Source organism: Dendrobates tinctorius, unplaced genomic scaffold (assembly GCF_039654945.1).
Source record: "Dendrobates tinctorius isolate UK_male_01 unplaced genomic scaffold, ASM3965494v1 ptg000012l, whole genome shotgun sequence".
In the NCBI taxonomy this organism is placed as follows: domain Eukaryota; kingdom Metazoa; phylum Chordata; class Amphibia; order Anura; family Dendrobatidae; genus Dendrobates; species Dendrobates tinctorius.
The window spans coordinates 20,370,001-20,384,399 of record NW_027361680.1 but is presented as its reverse complement, the minus strand read 5'-3'; the positions used below and the strand labels follow the sequence as shown (position 1 = coordinate 20,384,399).

General features: G+C 46.5%; 1 protein-coding gene across 7 annotated transcripts in view; it reads left to right on the top strand.

Annotated features, from left to right (window-relative positions):
- The window catches only part of ST13 (ST13 Hsp70 interacting protein), a 652,995-nt gene that overhangs the window by 141,421 nt on the left and 497,175 nt on the right, over positions 1–14,399 (top strand). For all 7 annotated transcript variants that reach the window (XR_012226447.1, XR_012226446.1, XM_073558050.1 and 4 more), the window contains exon 4: positions 2,534–2,604. Coding sequence is in view for 5 of the 7 variants with exons in the window: in XM_073558050.1 (XP_073414151.1) it covers positions 2,534–2,604 (71 nt within the window). In the remaining 2 variants the exon portion in view is untranslated. The remainder of the gene's footprint in view (positions 1–2,533; positions 2,605–14,399) is intronic.

The following is a 14,399-nucleotide window of genomic DNA, read 5'->3' as shown; positions in this document are numbered from 1 at the left end:
TAGGGTTTACAGAGAATGGTCCGAAAAAGAAAAAAAATCCAGTGAGCGGCAGTTCTGTGGCCGGAAATGCCTTGTTGATGCCAGAGGTCAGAGGAGAATGGGCAGACTGGTTCGAGCTGATAGAAAGGCAACAGTGACTCAAATTGCCACCCGTTACAACCAAGGTAGGCAGAAGAGCATCTCTGAACGCACAGTGCGTCGAACTTTGAGGCAGATGGGCTACAGCAGCAGAAGACCACACCGGGTACCACTCCTCTCAGCTAAGAACAGGAAACTGAGGCTACAATTTGCACAAGCTCATCGAAATTGGCCAGTAGAAGATTGGAAAAACGTTGCCTGGTCTGATGAGTCTCGATTTCTGCTGCGACATTCGGATGGTAGGGTCAGAATTTGGCGTAAACAACATGAAAGCATGGATCCATCCTGCCTTGTATCAACGGTTCAGGCTGGTGGTGGTGGTGTCATGGTGTGGGGAATTTTTTCTTGGCACTCTTTGGGCCCCTTGGTACCAATTGAGCATCGTTGCAACGCCACAGCCTACCTGAGTATTGTTGCTGACCATGTCCATCCCTTTATGACCACAATGTACCCAACATCTGATGGCTACTTTCAGCAGGATAATGCGCCATGTCATAAAGCTCGAATCATCTCAGATTGGTTTCTTGAACATGACAATGAGTTCACTGTACTCAAATGGCCTCCTCAGTCACCAGATCTCAATCCAATAGAGCATCTTTGGGATGTGGTGGAACGGGAGATTCGCATCAGGGATGTGCAGCCGACAAATCTGCGCCAACTGTGTGATGCCATCATGTCAATATGGTCCAAAATCTCTGAGGAATGCTTCCAGCACCTTGTTGAATCTCTGCCACGAAGAATTGAGGCAGTTCTGAAGGCAAAAGGGGGTCCAACCCGTTACTAGCATGGTGTACCTAATAAAGTGGCCAGTGAGTGTGTGTGTGTGTGTGTATATATATATATATATATATATATATATATATAATAAATATATATATATATATATATAAAAAAAAAATGTGTGTGTTTATCTCAATGACGTGTGTGTGTATGTATGTATGTATATGTGTGTGTATATATATATATATATATATATATATATATATATATATATATATATATATATACACACACATACAGTGTGTGTATATATGCATTCTATGTGTCTATATCTATTTAGTTTCTGTTAGAAACCCTGTCATAGGCCTCCATTATATGTCCATTTTGCAAGGCGGCGAGAAAATCTCGCCATACGGATGCTGGCATGCGCAAAATACGCAACCACACCTTGCTTACGGATGACATACGGAGCACTATTTAGGGGTCATTCATCCGTATTACGCCTGTAAACTACGGACCGTATTTTGCGTCGGTTAGTGTGACCCCAGCCTTACAGTTTCTAAAGGGGTGTGTGTCTATTGCAGTCTTGTGTTGCTCTTTTATGTCTGTTGGATATGTTCATGGGCAAGTTGTGTGTAGCGCATGGTACACCATTCCCCTGCCACAGTTGCATCCTATTCCGGCTCTCAAATCCAGCACGTGTGAGAAGGAAAAGCCTCTGAGACATCATAAACATGCGTCGGTATTTGCTAGAGGCCTTCAGAGGTGCTGGGACTTACTGCGCATACCAGGCACCATTTTAAAGGAGTCTAATGGAAGCCGCCATTTTAATATGTACATATCGGGTAAAGTGCTTGTGTATGACATGGGCGCCATTTTACAGAGTCCAATGGTGGTGGCCATTTTGGTGTGTGTGTATATTAGGACGAAAACAGAGGAGGAAAGGAAATAAACTGAAAATATCATAGTAACTTAATGATGTGTGAGTGAGATGTATTCTTGAGAAATATTGCATCCAAAGTGAGTGTAGAAGAAGAAAAAAAAAACGTATGCTGTAAGAGGGATGCAGTAACATGATGTCTGAAATGGGTGAAAGTGCTGACTTGAGTGCATAATGGGATAGTGATGAATAAAAAATACTTAAACATCCAGATAATCCGTTATGTGACATAAAAAAGTTACCACGCAGGTCAAACGTAATCCAGTGCTTAACATGACTTTCTGGCCCTCCATAAGCAGTAGCCACTCCCAGCAATGAGTACGAGGGCTCCATAGGCATTGAACGACTGATTTGGGGGGAGACGACGTAGTGGGAAGCTCTGGACTACTTCGGACTTGCGTAGGATTTGTGTTTTAATTAATTAGTGACCCTTGGAAAGTGTGGGAGTTTTTTTTTTTTGTTTAGTAATGGAGTTAATCAGCATTATTTGTCAAAGAATACATTATTTGTGAATCATTTTAACTTTATTTAGCATGTACTTTTTTGTTAGGCTTTATGACTTTCAACATCTTTGTTTGATTAATTTACCAAGAATTTTCACTGTTTACTTGGAGTGCACAGATGAAATCTTCATCAGATATGAGTATGATGTTTATTACAAATAGTATCTTAGCCCTTTATTTTGCTATGTAATTGATGTTTGTCAATATATAGGATACTCCATTTTTTTTCCAGAAATTGATAATGAGGGCGTGATTGCTCCAGATAATGAAGACCCTCAAGAAATGGGAAACGATGACTTGGAGGTATTAAAAAAAAAAAAAAAAAAATTTATTCCCTTATTTCAAAAGCCATCTTTTTTTTTTTTTTTCCCCATCCTTTTTTTTTTTTTTTATTCATTGCTGTATAAAAACTTGTTTTATGCAAGAGATGAATTATAGTTTTGACTGACGCTATTTATTTCACCATGTAATGTACTGGAAAATAGGGATAAAAAATTAAATGTGGTGAAATGGTGCAAAATTAAAAGCCACATTGTTTTATGACTTTGAATGTGTTGTAAAAGTGACCTGGCAATGTGACTCTCCAGGCCATTGGTGATATTAAAAAAAATACAGGCGGTACAAATAAATTCAGAAATTTTGTTAGAGAAAATTTTGCCTTTCGCCATTTTCTGAAACCTGTCTAACTTTTTTTCTTAAAGTTTTTGACATTTTGGTATGTGTGCTCGTTAAGTATTTGGTGCAGAAAATTCTGCACCATTTCTACGTCTCTTGGCATTAATAATATGTACGTTTTTTTACACGGGTTTTTTGGTGCAGATTTTCTCCACTCATTTGTATGACTTAAAGCTGCAGCAAAAACACTGAAAGTGACATGTTACAGATTTAAATCTATCACAAATACGCAACATACAGTGGGTATATCAGACCCCTTTAAATTTTTCACTTTGTTTTGAGGCAGCCATTTGGTAAATTCAAAAAAAGGTTATTTTTTTCTTATTAATGTACATTCTCCACCCATCTTAACTGAAAAAAAATAAATGTAGAAATTTTTGCAAATTTATTAAAGAAAAACTGAAATATCACATGGTCATAAGTATTCAGATCCTTTGCGCAGTATTGAGTAGAAGCACCCTTTTGGGCTAGTACAGCCATCAGTCTTCTTGAGAATGATGCAGCAAGTTTTTCACACCTGGGTTCTGGGGATCCTCTCCAGTTTTTTCAGACTGTGGATGGTGAACGTTGGTAGACAACCATTTTCAGGTCTCTCCAGAGATGGTCAATTGTGTTTTAGGTTAGGTCTCTGGCTGTGCCAGTCAAGAATGGTCACATAGTTGTTCCATAGCCACTCCTTTGTCATTTTAGCTGTGTGCTTGGGGTTCATTGTCTTGTTGGAAGGTGAACCTTCGGCCAAATCTGAGGTCCAGAGCACTCTGGAAGAGGTTTTCATCCAGGATATCTCTGTACTTGGTCACATTCATGTTTCCTTCAAATGCAACCAGTCGTCCTGTCCCTGCAGCTGAAAAACACCCCCATAGCATGATGCTGCCACCACCAGGTTTCATTGTTGGGATTGTATTGGGCAGGTGATGAGCAGTGCCTGGTTTTCTCCATACATACCGCTTAGAATTATCACCAAAAAGTTCTATCTTCGTCTCATCCGACTAGAGAATCTTATTTCTCATAGTCTGGGAGTCCTTCATGTGTTTTTAGCAAACTCTAATGTGGGCTTTCATATGTCTTGCACTGTCCCGACTGGTGGAGGGCTGCAATGATAGTTGACTCTGTGTAACTTTCTCTCATCTCCCTACTGCATCTGTGGAGATCAGCCACAGTAATCTTGGGGTTCTTCTTTGCCTCTTTCACCGAGACTCTTCTCCCACGATTGCTCAGTTTGACTGGATGGCCAGGTCTAGGAAGACTTCTGGTGGTCCCAAACTTCTTCCATTTAAGGATTATGGAGGCCACTGTGCTCTGAGGAACATTGAGTACTGCAGAAATTCTTTTGTAACCTTGGTCAGATCTGTGCCTTGCCACAATTCTGTCTGAACTTCTTGGCCAGTTCCTTTGACCTCATGATTCTCATTTCATCTGACATGCACTGTGAGGTTTTGTATAAACAGGTGTGTGCCTTTACAAATCAAGTCCTATCAATTTAATTAAACACAGCTGGACTCCAATGAAGGAGTAGAACCATCTCAAGGAGGATCACAAGGAAATGGACATCATGTGACTTAAATTTGAGTGTCAGAGCAAAGGGTCTAAATACTTATGACCATGTGACATTTCATTTTTTCTTTTTTAATTAGCAAAAATGTCTACAGTTCTGTTTTTTTATTTTCAGTCAAGATGGGGTGCAGAGTGTACATTAATGTGCAAAAAATGAACTTTTTTTAATTCACCAAATGGCTGCAATGAAAGAGGATGAAAAATGTAAAGGGGTCTGAATGCTTTTCGTACCCACTGTATGCATGAGGCTTCGGAAATCTTATTCACTTTGCTGGCATCAGGAAACCCTTCAGGTTTTGTTACAAATCTGCACAAAAAAGCGACAACCAACGCTACAAATCTGCAACATGTGCGCAGGCCCTTAATATGTACTCAAATTTAGATTTTCATCTGAATTTTACAGACATGTCCACACCATTTTTTTTTTTAGTCCTGATATTTACAGTACTAGAGATCAGTGTACATGTGTCATACATGTGACAACTGTGTGCTGCATCAGTGTGACACATACTGGCGCCTGAGAATCAACGGTACTGTTCGTGCTGTTTCCGAGTGCTGAAGACAGCTCTCATTATTCTCCCCTGCTCGTGCTGCAGTCAGTGTTAGCAGGGGACAATGTTTAATTGTATTCAGCTGATAACAGCGAGAGCAGGCAGTGGCTGATGAGTGTGTTCAATGGCCTGTGCAATATATAGCTAAAATAAACAAATATCGTGGGGTTCCCCTGTATTTTTGATAACCAGACAGGCATAACTGACAGCTACAACCCTCCACCCTTTAAATAAATACAAAGCAAGTATGAAGTCCTTTATTAGAAATGGGAAGAAGTGTTTTGTTGTTTTCTCCTTCGCCTCATTGGGGGACACAGGTACTGTGGGTGTATGCTACTGCCGCCTGGAGGCTGACAGAGAAGAAAAAAAGGTTAGCTCCTCCTCCGCCGTATACACCCTCACCCCGATTGCAGGCGGAAACCAGTTTTTTGCTTGGTGTCTGTTGGAGGCACACGTCTGTTTCCAGACTGATATTTTTTTTTTTTTTCTTTTCCTATGAAGATGAGACACGGGCGACGGACCCTATTGAAAGGGTCCGATCTCCCCCAAACCAACAACGGGCGAGCACGTGCGAGTGTCGCCTCCACGTATCCTCTCCCGTAACGTAGGATGTTTCCAGACGTTCTTTTTTCACCTGAAGATGATAGGGGCGACGGACCCTGTTGAAAGGGTCCGATCTCCATAAACCAACAACGGGCGAGCACGTGCGAGTGTCGCCTCCACGTATCCTCCCCGCACCGTGGGACATCATGCCGGACTTGGCCCTGACCACCCTAAGGTATTGAAACCCTAGGCTGTACAGAGGCACAAATGTAGTCCGTGCGGCCCCCACTGCTCCACCAATGCTAAGACTGCGGTGCTGCAAGGCGGCGGACGGTCCCTCTCCTCACCCCTTGAAGGGGTTAGATGGAGCTAGGGTGCCTGCACCGTCCTTTTCCATATGGCCCCCCTCCCCTCCCCTCTACCTGAGCTTGAGCCGAAGCACGGAGGAGGGTGGCCTGGTAGGGCTTCTGCAGCGGCGCAGGGCTGGAGCCCTTAGTTTCTTCTGGGCGACGATAGCTCCACGACGAGCTCCCTGGCGTCTGGCAGCGGCGGATCTGGTTCCCGACCTTGGCTCTGGGGCCCGGCAGTCCGCTCCCCTCCCCCCCACCCCGTGGGCGGATATTGAAAATCCAGGCCGCGGCTTCGGCCGTTGCTAGGCCGCGGCCCGAAGTCACCGCCCCTCAGCATCACTTCACGGTGGCCCAGGCGGATGCAGAAAAAATTTAGGCCCCGGCTTCGGGCCGAAGCTAGGCCACAGATGGAAGTACCGCCCCAGGATTCCTTTTTGCTTCCGAGGGCCTGCCTGCAGTTGTGGCGCGCACCTGTTCGAACGGAGCGACGTTCAGCACTTCCAGGACACGGGGCACAGGACTGGGTTAAGTGCTGCCCCCTAGTCCCCCGAGAGGCCTCTCTAGGAAAAACGAAGAGTGCCCTCCCCCAGCGTCTTTTCAGCACGGATGCCTGGCAGGTACAGCATGTCAGGAAAAGCGAAGATGCACACGTTTCTATACGCTGCATGCATCTCCTGTCGGTCCGCTTTTCCGCAGGCACAGACCAAGCGAGTATGCGAAGCCTCCGAGTCCGAACGCGCCCTCCCCTGCGACGAGAGCAATCAAGACCCTACAGGCCCCAGATAGGGGCAGGGACAGTGGCTCGCCTGTCTTAGAAGGGTCCTCTACCTCACAGGAGCCTCCGGCCTGCAGGGGCCGCTCTCACTCCAGGCAGACGCGGGGAAAACGAACCCACACGGCGTCTCCCGGTCCATCCGGTCCCTCGGCATCTGAGTGCTCTGCTTCTCGCTCTCCGTAACCATCAGTCGATAGCGAGCAAGGCTCGGATGAACCCCTTGACCTAGATATGCCGGGTTGTCAGTAAACGGTTGATAGTCTCATAGAAGCCGTCAACCAGACTCTTGAGATTCAGGATGATTCCACCCTGGCTTCAGGCCATAAGGTGTCATTTAAGCGAGTCAAGCACCCCCATAGAGTATATTGCACTCACTCTGAGTTTGAGGACATAGCGCAACGACAGAGAACGGCCGGACCAGTGTTTCTCGGGCCAGAAGGCGCTTGAAGCGAGGTATCCTTTTGCCCCAGATCTACGTACAAAATGGATGGAATCCCCAATGGTGGATCCACCTGTGTCACGCTTGGCTACGAGAACCCTACTATCCGTACCTAGTGATCCTTCTATTAAGGATCCCACTGATTGTCTCCTAGAGAACTTGGCTTGCTCAATGTTTGAGGCATCAGGATCAGCACTCTCTCCTTCGTTCGCGGCAACGTGCGTAGCCAAGGCCATGATTTTGTGGTCAGAATCATTGAACAGAGCCTTTCAAGACATAGACCTACCAGCTGAAGTATCAGAGATCACAAATCAGATAGCTATGGCAGGGGACTACTTGATCAATGCATCTTTAGATGCGGCACTTGCGGCCGCAAATGCAGTCTCCGTTAGGAGAGCCCTATGGTTGAGAACATGGCGGGACGATTCAGCTTAAAAAAAGTCCTTGACATCGCTACCATACCAGTGCGGCCACCTATTCGGAGAGAGGTTAGATCAGCTCATCTCCGACTCCACAGGAGGGAAGAGCGGTTTTCTCCCTCAACAAAAGATCAAACTGCCGTTTCGTCACCAGTTTCAGGCACGATTTCGGGCCTTTCGCAACCCCAGTTGGACCACAGCGGCCAATTCCGCCGCATCAGGTCGCCCCAACCAGGATAGGGATCGACAGGTCTCGTATACAGCCAACCCATTGGGGAGGATGCATACTAACCAGCCCAGTTCGAGGGGATCCAGGTCCCAAAGATCTCCAGCCAAATGACTTGGGGCATTTGCCAGACGATACCAGCAAGGTAGGCGGCCGCCTACTCTGCTTTCGCCACGTCTGGCTCAACGTCGCACACAACACATGGGTGAGAGAGCTGGTGTCCTCCGGGTACAAGATAGAATTTGTCAGGTACCCCCCAAGATGATTTTTTCTTTCATGTCTTCCCAAGGTGGATACCCGGGCAAGGGCTCTACTAGGATCCATCGATTTACTCCGGCACAACGGAGTCATTATTCCCGTACCGAAAAACGAGAAGACTCAGGGCTTCTATTCCAACCTGTTGCAGTCCCCAAAAAGGACGGGACTGTCAGGCCCGTTTTGGACCTAAAGCTCCTGAACAAATTCATCAGGATCAGACATTTCCGGATAGAGTCTCTCCATTCAGTCATAACGGCAATGGGGCAAGGAGGATACCTGGCCTCTATCGATGTCCAGGATGCCTATCTACATATCCCTATTTTCCCTCCACATCAAAGATTTCTACGCTTCGCCATCAACAGTCTACATTTCCAGTTCGCGGTGCTGCCTTTCGGGCTAGCCACTGCCCCCATAGTTTTCACAAAAGTCATGGCAGTCCCCATGGCCATCCTGCACTCCCGGGGCATAGTCGTATTGCCCTACTTAGACGACCTCTTGGTCAAGGGCCCTTGAAGGCGGGCATGCGAGGAAAGTGTCAGCATACTCTTGCCCGCTTAGGGTGGTTGGTCAATGTAAAGAAGTCATCCCTTGTTCCAGCTCAGAGGATTTCCTTTTTAGGGATGATCTTCGACACTTTCCGAGCGTTGGTAATTCTCCCTCGAGACAAGGCCTTAGCTCTCCGGCAGAGAGTTCGGATACTTCGCCAACCACTCCCTCACACCATCCGTTTCTGCATGAAGATTCTAGGAAAATTGGTGGCGGCAATGGAAGCGATCCCGTTCGCCCAGTTCCATCTTCGCCCCCTGCAGCACGCCCTCTTGTCATCCTGGGACAAGAATTTGTTCACACTCGATCACCGATGTCGGTTGTCCTCTCAGGTCAGACAGTCACTCGAGTGGTGGACAATCAGTTCCTCCCTTCTCCAGGGGAAACCTTTTAGCCCAGACCAGTGGCTGGTGGTCACAACCGACACCAGCCTCCTCGGCTGGGGAGAGGTTTTTCGCCACCACACGACCCAGGGACGGTGGTTGCCGCAGGAGGCACGCCTCCCGATCGACTTGTTGGAGATACGGGCCATCCGGCTGACTCTGCAACATTTTCCTCACCTTCTAGCAGGCCGCCCCGTCTGGATTCAGTCGAACAATGCCACGGCGGTGGCTTACATAAATCACCAAGGGGGCACCTGCAGCAGGGCAACCATGCGCGAGGTAGGGCTCGTGCTTCATTGGGCCGAGAGGAACCGCACGGTGATATTGGCGGTCCACATCCCGGGTGTAGAGAACTGGGCGGCAGATTTCCTCAGCCGGCAGGGGCTTGCGTCCGGGGAATGGTCACTACACCCCAAGGTCTTTCAGCAGATTTGCCAACGGTGGATCTAATGGCCTCCAGGGTGAACGCCAAGATGTCCGTATTTGTCGCTCGGTCCCAGGACCCGCAGGCAATCGCCGTGAATGTGCTGGTTCTGCCATGGAATTAGTTTAGCCTCCCATACCTATTTCCCTCGCTGCCACTAGTTCCGAGGATCATCAAGAATATCAAGGCAGTAGGGGTTCCAGTGATTCTGCTGGCCCCAGATTGGCCTCGTCGGGCGTGGTACGCAGATCTAGAGCAGCTGCTCGCCGACGTCCCATGGCGACTGCCAGAGCACCTAGATCTACTTTCTCAGGGGCCGATCTGTCACCCGAACTCAGGGGCCCTGTGTTTGACGGCTTGGTAGTTGAATCTTGGATTCTGACTTAGGCGGGGTTTGGGCGCAAAGTGGTTGCTACAATGGTTAGCGCCCGGAAGCCTACCTCGGCACGAATTTACCACCACACCTGGAAAGTGTTCTTTTCATGGTGTTGAAGCCACGGTTGTTCTCCTCTGAGATTCTCTATCCCTAACATCTTGGCCTTTCTCCCGTCTGGCTTAGACTCGTGCTTGGCCCCCAGTTCTCTCAGACAGATAACTGTTTTATCTGTCCTTTTTCAGCGCAGGATTGCTACCAATTTGCAGGTGAAGACTTTCATCCAGGGGGTCTCCTACTTGGTACCTCCCTATAAGGCGCCTATGGACGCCTGGGACCTTAACATGGTCCTAAGTGTTCTGCAGGAAGCTCCATATGAGCTGCTACAGGATGTCTTTGTCATACCTTAACTGGAAGGTGGTGTTCCTTGTGGCTATAACATCAATCAGGCGGGTCTCTGAGCTGGCAGCTCAATCTTGTCGAGCTCCGTTTCTGACTTTTCACAAAGATAGGGTGGTTCTTAGACCAGCTCCTCCTTATTTGCCAAAGGTCTTTTCCTAGTGTCGAGGAGGCTATTGAGGGAGGGCTAAATTAGCCCTTCACGGTTGATCCAGTGATTTCCAAATTAATCCACAGGGCGTTGCTAACAACTGGGAATGACCATACGAAGACTGGGGTCTCTGTACGGGAGGATCAAGACAGATCGCTAGTCCTGTTTATTTTAGTCACTTCTTTTATAATAATTTGCTTAATTATGCAAAGTTCTCAACTACCAATAGAATCATGGTAATGCTTCACTTTATAAGCCAATAATATTGCAAGAAAACCGGAAACTCTGTCATTTGGATTCGGACATACAGTGGGGCAAAAAAGTATTTAGTCAGTCAGCAATAGTGCAAGTTCCACCACTTAAAAAGATGAGAGGCGTCTGTAATTTACATCATAGGTAGACCTCAACTATGGGAGACAAACTAAAAAAAAATCCAGAAAATCACATTGTCTGTTTTTTTTTCATTTTATTTGCATATTATGGTGGAAAATAAGTATTTGGTCAGAAACAAGCAATCAAGATTTCTGGCTCTCACAGACCTGTAACTTCTTCTTTAAGAGTCTCCTCTTTCCTCCACTCATTACCTGTAGTAATGGCACCTGTTTAAACTTGTTATCAGTATAAAAAGACACCTGTGCACACCCTCAAACAGTCTGACTCCAAACTCCACTATGGTGAAGACCAAAGAGCTGTCAAAGGACACCAGAAACAAAATTGTAGCCCTGCACCGGGCTGGGAAGACTGCATCTGCAATAGCCAACCAGCTTGGAGTGAAGAAATCAACTGTGGGAGCAATAATTAGAAAATGGAAGACATACAAGACCACTGATAATCTCCCTCGATCTGGTTCTCCACGCAAAATCCCACCCCGTGGGGTCAGAATGATCACAAGAACGGTGAGCAAAAATCCCAGAACCACGCGGGGGGACCTAGTGAATGAACTGCAGAGAGCTGGGACCAATGTAACAAGGCCTACCATAAGTAACACACTACGCCACCATGGACTCAGATCCTGCAGTGCCAGACGTGTCCCACTGCTTAAGCCTGTACATGTCCGGGCCCGTCTGAAGTTTGCTAGAGAGCATTTGGATGATCCAGAGGAGTTTTGGGAGAATGTCCTATGGTCTGATGAAACCAAACTGGAACTGTTTGGTAGAAACACAACTTGTCGTGTTTGGAGGAAAAAGAATACTGAGTTGCATCCATCAAACACCATACCTACTGTAAAGCATGGTGGTGGAAACATCATGCTTTGGGGCTGTTTCTCTGCAAAGGGGCCAGGACGACTGATCCGGGTACATGAAAGAATGAATGGGGCCATGTATCGTGAGATTTTGAGTGCAAACCTCCTTCCATCAGCAAGGGCATTGATGATGAAACGTGGCTGGGTCTTTCAACATGACAATGATCCAAAGCACACCGCCAGGGCAACGAAGGATTGGCTTCGTAAGAAGCATTTCAAGGTCCTGGAGGGGCCTAGCCAGTCTCCAGATCTCAACCCTATAGAAAACCTTTGGAGGGAGTTGAAAGTCCGTGTTGCCAAGCGAAAAGCCAAAAACATCACTGCTCTAGAGGAGATCTGCATGGAGGAATGGGCCAACATACCAACAACAGTGTGTGGCAACCTTGTGAAGACTTACAGAAAACGTTTGACCTCTGTCATTGCCAACAAAGGATATATCACAAAGTATTGAGATGAAATTTTGTTTCTGACCAAATACTTATTTTCCACCATAATATGCAAATAAAAGGAAAAAAAAGCAGACAATGTGATTTTCTGGATTTTTTTTTCTCAGTTTGTCTCCCATAGTTGAGGTCTACCTATGATGTAAATTACAGACGCCTCTCATCTTTTTAAGTGGTGGAACTTGCACTATTGCTGACTGACTAAATACTTTTTTGCCCCACTGTACATGTAAAGTAGTATAATGGCATATTCTTCAGAGCAATACAACCCCAGGTCCCTTATCTTTTACCTGATGAGGAGCAGTCTGGTTTCATGACAGCCTGAAGTTTTCATCCCAATTACAAAAAATTTATCTTAAAGCAACAAAAATGGAGAAAATGAAACTTCAGCTCTGATTTTAGTTTTAACCCTTCACACTAGTTCCACATCAATGAAGATATTGTCTTGCCCTCTTTTTGTCCAGCACCGGTACACCGTGTGGAAAAGGCCCTTCATACGTTGGACCTGGTGAGAGCACTCAGGAGGTACGTGTCACGGACTGCACCTTTTCGTCAGTCAGACGCGCTGATCGTGCTCCCTGAAGGTCGCAGGAAGGGACTCGCTGTCTCAAAATCGACCCTAGCCAGGTGGATTCGGTTGACTATTCAAGAGTCTTACTGCATCAGGGGCGCACCAGCTTCAGCAGGGGTCAGAGCACACTCTACTCGGACGGTGGGCGCCTCTTGGGCTCTTCGGCACCAGGCATCGGCAGAACAGGTTTGCAAGGCAGCAACCTGGTCCAGCCTGCACACATTTACTAAACATTACAATATCCATACTCAGCCTTCAGCAGATGCGAGCCTGGGTAGAAGGATTTTCCAAGCAGCGATGGCGCACCTTTAGACATGAGGTATGTAGCTTGGATCGGTGAGTCAACTTCCCACCCAAGGACTGCTTTAGGACGTCCCACAGTAACTGTGTGCCCCAATAAGGTGAAGGAGAAACAATGATTTTTGTGATAACTCACCGTAAAATCCTTTTCTCCGAGACGCTCATTGGGGGACACAGTACCCACCCTGATAGCCAAATTGGCTTCTATTTGTTTAATTAATATGTTTTTTGTTTGATAATAGGTGTTTTGTTTTTTTTTTTTCTAGACATGTTGTTACCTGCATTAAGGTTGATATTGTCTGATTTTTGTTTGATCTCCTACTGCTTTTGCACCAAACTGGTTTCCGCTCACAATCGGGGCGAGGGTGTTTACGGTGGAGGAGGCGCTAACCTCTTTTTTTCACTTAGTGTCAGCCTCCAGGAGGCAGTAGCATACACCCACAGTACCTGTGTCCCCCAATGAGCTTCTCGGAGAAAAGGATTTTACGGTGAGTTATCACAAAAATCCTTGTTTCACCCATGACTGCACCAACGAGAGAGGGGATGCACCCTTCAAGGACAGGGAACCTTTAAGATAAAAAGGCGGCTCCTCTCTCCGCATCAGTGGTTCCCTCTCCTTGATGGGCGGAGCCTTTACCTGTATGGCGGCATAACAGTGTAACAGAGTGTCACCCCCCCAGCCTGTACACATGGACCATACTGTAATCAGGCTTACATTAGCATTCCTTGCCCTGTATCTGGTGGGAACATGCTTGTCTTTGTTCCACTCTGCAGGGGGCATCTCCAATACACAAACCTGTACAGAGACTGCAGACAGGGTTTCTGAAATGTTCTTAGTCCTTGGAGCTATGTTTAAGGGGGTGGGTGTTGGGATCAGCCCCTTTGTTGGGCAGAGATAATAAGAGTGGTAGGACCATAAGCCACATGTTCAGTTAGTTGATGCCGTGTGCTTTGAAGGACAGGGATCTGCAGCTGTGGCTGGTTCCTGGTATCATGTATGGAGATTATTTTGTCACATTGAATTGTGATGTCTCACCACCCTACTGAATTTAAGGACTGAATCTAAAGACTGTTGTTGTGTGGTGACCTGTGAAGTGCTGAGATCTTATGCTAAGGCGAGATCCCAGTGACCGTGTGCGAGATCCCAGTGACCTTGTGTACTAGGGTGACCACAAAAAAATCGATGTCGGAATTTTGTCCGTCTGGACCCCACAAAACGATTCCCCTTTCCAGATATTGAGATAGCCAAAATTTGAGCTCGATCAAACGACGTTAACCCGTGCCGCTCGTCGCTCAAAGTTTGAAAAAATCCAAATTGAGGTATTTTAACATTTAGGTATTTTGCATAGTCTGTTAGACTATAAAGAATGTGACAACAACATTGCAGAAATAGCCCTGACCAAATTTTCGAACCATTTGTGGTATTTGAATGCAGAGTTGGCGGATTATCGTTTTTTGATCCCACCATTACAGAC